The 5797-nt window shown below is 36.7% G+C and overlaps 1 protein-coding gene across 1 annotated transcript; it reads right to left on the bottom strand.

Moving 5' to 3' along the window:
* Positions 1 to 792: 792 nt before the first annotated feature.
* LOC107774457 (NADH dehydrogenase [ubiquinone] iron-sulfur protein 7, mitochondrial-like) lies at positions 793 to 4868 on the bottom strand. Its single transcript, XM_016593981.2, has 2 exons — positions 4342 to 4868; positions 793 to 1305 (listed from the first exon to the last, which is right to left on the bottom strand). Exons 1-2 carry the CDS (start codon positions 4743 to 4745, stop codon positions 1071 to 1073), a joined length of 639 nt encoding a protein of 212 aa, XP_016449467.1. The 5' UTR covers positions 4746 to 4868; the 3' UTR covers positions 793 to 1070.
* Positions 4869 to 5797: the final 929 nt, after the last annotated feature.

Here is a 5797-nt window from a genome sequence, read left to right as displayed (position 1 = left end):
ACATTTGGGTGACTTATTGCTTCTTATTACATTAAATGTCATTTATCACATTTATTGCATGCATTCACTCTCATATTTACATCTAATCATTGAGCATTAACTCGGAATTTGTTGATTAGAACACGATTCACACCATGTAAGTTGTCAGATTTCAAATCTAGGATTTATTATTTTTTAACTTGGATTCACCCTTTATTCATTCATTAAATTGGTTTAACTAAAAAGAGCTTAATACTTTTTAGTCAAACAATTCTGCCTTTTAATTTTTGATCAGCTTCCTTTTTATTTTTAATGATATTGCATTGAGTAATCCACGTATTAAAGCCTCTCTTTTTTTTTTTTTTGGTCTAATCCGAAATTCGGACTCATCCAAATATGCACCACTATGGGAAACGAGATATTTCTTATCAAAAAATATTTCATTTTTAAAGTTCGAACTGACCTCTGATTAGTGGTGAAATGATCAAACTATCCCCACTGCAGAAAAGAGATTTCAGCTTTCTTTCGTTTGTTTTTTAATTTTTAGTAACAATAGCTTCGATTCAACTTGCCAGACAATCCGCTACAACCCATAAACACGTAGTGACAAGTAATTCAGTCTATTAAAGCTGAAACAAAATATACTCGCACTACATGTCTTAATGCTGATTGCTGTAGTTAGATTCGTACATTAGAAGCTCCACTCTTTACTATATTCTTCAACCGCCCAATCTCTAATCTAAAGACTTATAAATGCATATAGCCAGTTACTAGCTGCGGGAAGAATGTGCGTGGGGGAAAGTACGGTTGGTGTAGTCCAATGTCTTGGCTTTGATATAAATAATATAATCCAACACAGCACGCACATTCTCTATGAAATAACAATATCGCACTTTCATTTAAGCTGATTCCCAAACAAATCGGGGACAGCTTGCACAATACCACACTAAATGTCAGCAGACAAAACAAATACAAAAGGTTCAAGATATGATAAAATGACAGTTCATAGAAGATCTCTCCCCTCGCATGGCGCTTGGCCAAGTGTTTATTTCCACAGGAGAATAGCCAAGAAAACGGAAATATAACTGCTCTTATTTGGTCCACCACATCAGGAAATCCTTGCGCCTATTGATCTTCTTCTGCAGTTGGAGAACTCCATAAAGGAGGGCCTCGGCAGTTGGTGGGCATCCTGGAACATAAATGTCAACTGGCACGATCCTGTCGCAGCCTCGCACAACGGAGTATGAGTAATGGTAGTATCCTCCACCATTTGCACAGCTTCCCATCGAAATAACCCACCTTGGCTCAGGCATTTGATCATAGACCCTGCAATAAAATTGCAATTGTACCTTCAGATTAGACTTCTTAAGACAAAAGGTAGCGCAAAGCACAATTAAATCACTTTGCATCTTAACAAATAAATCACCAGAGAATCAATTATCCTCTTTTCACTGCTATTTTATGGGTGGAAAGGAGGTAATGCAACTAGACAAATACTGAACAGAGACCAAATTATTCTAGAAGGTTGACAAGATTCCCTCAAGAACATGCTAAAATTATAAAGATATGTCTGATGTAGATTGTGACTCTACATGCATTGCAAAAAGTACCAACAAAGCAAAAATAAAAGATATCAGGCATGTTCTGAGGAAAAGTCAACAAGTCTAATGTGTTGTATTGGAGGAGATAAAAGGATGTAAGCAAACAGAAAATGAGCATCGGCAGAATCTTTTTTTCCCCTTGCTCGGAAGAATCAGGCTTAGTTGCTAAAGAACAGACAGCGTCAGTTTCATTTGGGTTTTCCTAAACCTTATATCGGCCATCAGGTTCATCCCCATCGGATACTGTTATAGTTACACTGCATAAGTTCTTCGAATAGTCGTGCAATTTTTTCAAGCAATAACCTTCAGTTCAACTCTACCATCACACCTAGTTGGTCCAGCACTGGAAGGTCCAAAGAGGTAAGCCCCAGATTCTTATGTTCTAGTGTCAGATATTCAAATTCAGATATATGAAGAGCTGTCACAACAAACAGAAACCTCTGATTACATCGGATAAAATTCTCGGGAAAAAAATCCTGAACCACCAGCGATTGTTAAAATCAAGTGCTAGACAGATTTACTTCTATACTTTAATTTGCACAGATTCTTAAACACAAATCAAAAGCAATTTTTAGGGACTTAACAAATAAAGCCCGAGGATTGGCATTTCACTGCTGTCATCTTTTTATGTATATGGGCACAATTATCTTTTCTATTGATGGGGTAAGATAAATTTACCACCGGGTAGTGTTCAAGGATATAAAGAAAAAGTGACTTCCCTATCTCAGGAGGCTTAGGGCATACCTAAAAATTTAGAGAGGCACATCTAAGAAGATAGAAAAGAGATTACTGTGTTTTTTCCCTCATCAATGTTGCTCTTTCTTTGCCTACTGCCTGACCTAGGAAGATGCAACAATGCATATGCGAAAGATCACATTGAACCTATGTCCACATAATTCAAATAAGCTCTAATATTTGATCATCTTTCACTGTTCAAATTTCAAAGAGAGTTTAATATTAGCAAGGGAACCATACCCTCCTATATATTCATCCCCTTAAGTTTCTATTTTCGAAACATTAATCAGAAAATTTCATACTCATATTCATTTAAGAACGACCCCATAGTGATCTGCGGATTGACCTTCAGGCAAATGCATGATAGCGTTGAGACATGCAGCTTGACTTCATGGTTATCTAGATGTTTGGCAAAAGTTTTAGCAAATCGTCCAACCACTGGAACTCTAAAGCAATTCAAAACAACTGGTAGAGAGAAATGAAATGGAAAAGAGAAACCCCTCAATGAAAATTTACAAAATACACAGACCAATATAACATGTAACAATAAAACCTAAGCACTTCCGGACAAAATTAAATAAATGTAACATCTATTTATTGATAACCGAGAAATCCTCGAGGGCTAGTGGTGCATGGTTTCAAAACTCGGTAAATGAGGACAAGTTGCGGGAAGCGCGACTTAGGTGGTTTGGTCATGTGAGGAGGAGCACAGACACCCCGGTGAGGAGGTGTGAGAGGTTGACATTGGAGGGCCTACGGAGAGGTAGAGGTAGGCTTAAGAAGAGGTGGTGAGAGGTGATTAGGCAAGACATGGCGCAACTTCAGCTGACCAAGGACTTGACCCTTGGTAGGAAGGTATGGAGGTCGAGGATTAGGGTAGTAGAGTAGGTAGTCTAAAGTGTTCATAACATTAGTATTGGCATGCAGTCTTGCTTTCTGTTGGTAGTAGTTTTTATGACTAAGCATTGTTTTTTTTCATTGTTGATCACCTTACTATCTTGTTGTTTTTATTCTGCTTTTGTATGGCTTTTTGGTACTGTCCCTTCTTGTCTATATTTTTATTAATGCGGTGCTTATGCTTTCTTGAGCCGCGGGTCTATTAAAAACAACCTCTTTATCCTCACAAGGTAGGGGTAAGGTCTACGTACACACTACCCTCCCCAGACCCCACGTTATGGAATAATACTGGGTATGTTGTTTGTTTGTTTCATCCAACATATATCAATAGTGAGCACCTTTTTTTTTGAATGGATAAATCAATATCAATAGCGAGCACATTATAACCATCATACAAGAAAACAATATTTAAGATATAGTATCATGAGCAAATGCTTGTCCATGGTTACACTCCAATTCTTCTAATCCTTACAAACTGCAAATTGGTTGCCCTGCCATCAGTTACCACAGTGTTCACTAACTCTACGTTTCACCGCTCAACTAATCATGATTTTCAGTGTGACAATTGATGAACCACCAGATAATAACATATTAAAAGATGCATCCCAACAATTCTAATGCTCCTTTGTGTCTTTAACATTTATAAAACAAGTCCTTAGATACATCTTTTCACACACACACACATTATTTCTTTTTACAAGCAACCCCTAATGTTATTTAAATGTGGTTCCTTCCATCATCCTAAAAGCATAATGCAGAAGTAGGCCACCCCTAATGAACTGCATTTTATAACACATAGCAGATCTTTTCGTAAATAAAATTTGGCTACGCTGCTCCTACACTCTATTTAGCTTTCATCCCTATATCCTTTTATTACCCACCTCTACAAATAACAGCTTAAGTTTTTCTAAATTTTTACATTTTCCTGTGCATTTTATACTCCCATTGCTCGTCAGCTATCTGGTTAATTATGTTATAAATATTACAATATCATAACTAAGATCGCTATATCCACATAAAAAGTACATCAGACAACAAATGGAATAAATCTAAATAAAAGCATTGAAATGCCTACATAGTATAGGAAAAATCCATGAAATCGAAAAAATAGGGTTACTGCAGGGCATACTTGCGAAGAGCAGGTGCCATCTTATTGGTAAGCGTGCCAGCAACAATCATGCAATCAGATTGTCTAGGGCTAGGCCTGAAGATAACACCGAATCGGTCAAAATCATAACGAGCAGCTCCAGCATGCATCATTTCAACGGCACAGCAAGCCAGCCCAAATGTCATGGGCCAAATGGAACCACGACGAGCCCAGTTCATCAGATCGTCGACCTTAGAGATCACATACTCAGCCGTCTTCGATATCCCCGCCGGAGATGACGTGGACGGCGGAGGTGCGCGAGCGTACGTGGCCGGAGTGGAGGAAGAGGATTGCTGAGAGAGCGCCGGAAGAGTCGTGTGGATTGAACGTTGATAAAACGGCGTCGTTTGTGTTAGCCGGTGTGCATTTCGAGCCAGCAAAGCCATTTTTTGTTTCCGATTCGAATATCCGATGAACGACGAGAGAGCGAAAAACAGCAAATGCTCTATATTTGCTCCGTCGGGTCGGTTATAGTTTGAGGCGGTCGGTTTTATAGGCCACTCACTAACGTGGCAATTTCTTTAGCGTTAAAAGCTCCAATCTTACAAGTAACTTTTGTGAGAATCAGAGCTCGCGTGAATTGGCTTAAAAAAAAGTGGCTTTTAAGTATAAGTGCTTAAAAGTACTTTTTAAGTGATGAAACTTATTTTATAAATAAACAATTAAGTGTTTGGATAAAAGTGCTGAAACTTAAAAAAAGTTATTGAAGTATTTGGTAAATAAATGTTGGTAAACACTTGTTTCTGTAAAATGACTGAAATATACTTAAAGTTATTAACACTATAAAGAAAATGCTTATGATAATATTTTATTCTAAATTAATACATATACAAAAAAATTATAATTTATTTCATTTTCAATATAAACTGATTGCCTAAATATAAATTATTTATTTAAATAACATGCAATAATCTATTATTTCACCAAAATATATTTTTTCGTCTCATAGCTTCAAATTCTTTGTTAACATGTAGACTCATTGAAAATTTTAATTTAGAATATAGTTTCAATAATTTAAAAAAATGAGGGATTCAACAATAATCTTTTTAAAAAAAAAATGTTGGAACCAAAAAAGAAACTAAAACAAAACAAAGAGTTCGACAGTGATGGAATTTGGAAGGCACAAATTGGAAATGGCAAAGGAAAGGAGAAAAAGAAAAGATTATGGAATTTGGAAGGCAGAGATTGAAAATGGCGGAGGAAAGGAGAAAAAGAAATGATTGGGTATTTTGGAAATTATACATAAGTATCAGGGATAACAATGTAAAATACTCGGTCAAAGAGAGATGGCTTTTAAGCTAGAAAAAAAAAGTTGGGATTACCAACTTATCACTTTTGGCTTAATTTGGATCTTTTGGCTTAAAAGCATTTGACCTTTAAGCAGATTTTAAGTTTGCCAAACACCTCAAACCAGCTTTTAAGCCCATCCAAACAGGCT

Source organism: Nicotiana tabacum, chromosome 1, assembly GCF_000715075.1.
Source record: "Nicotiana tabacum cultivar K326 chromosome 1, ASM71507v2, whole genome shotgun sequence".
Lineage (NCBI taxonomy): Eukaryota > Viridiplantae > Streptophyta > Magnoliopsida > Solanales > Solanaceae > Nicotiana > Nicotiana tabacum.
Note: the sequence above shows the minus strand (reverse complement) of the source record. Positions and strands in the feature narration are given on the sequence as shown.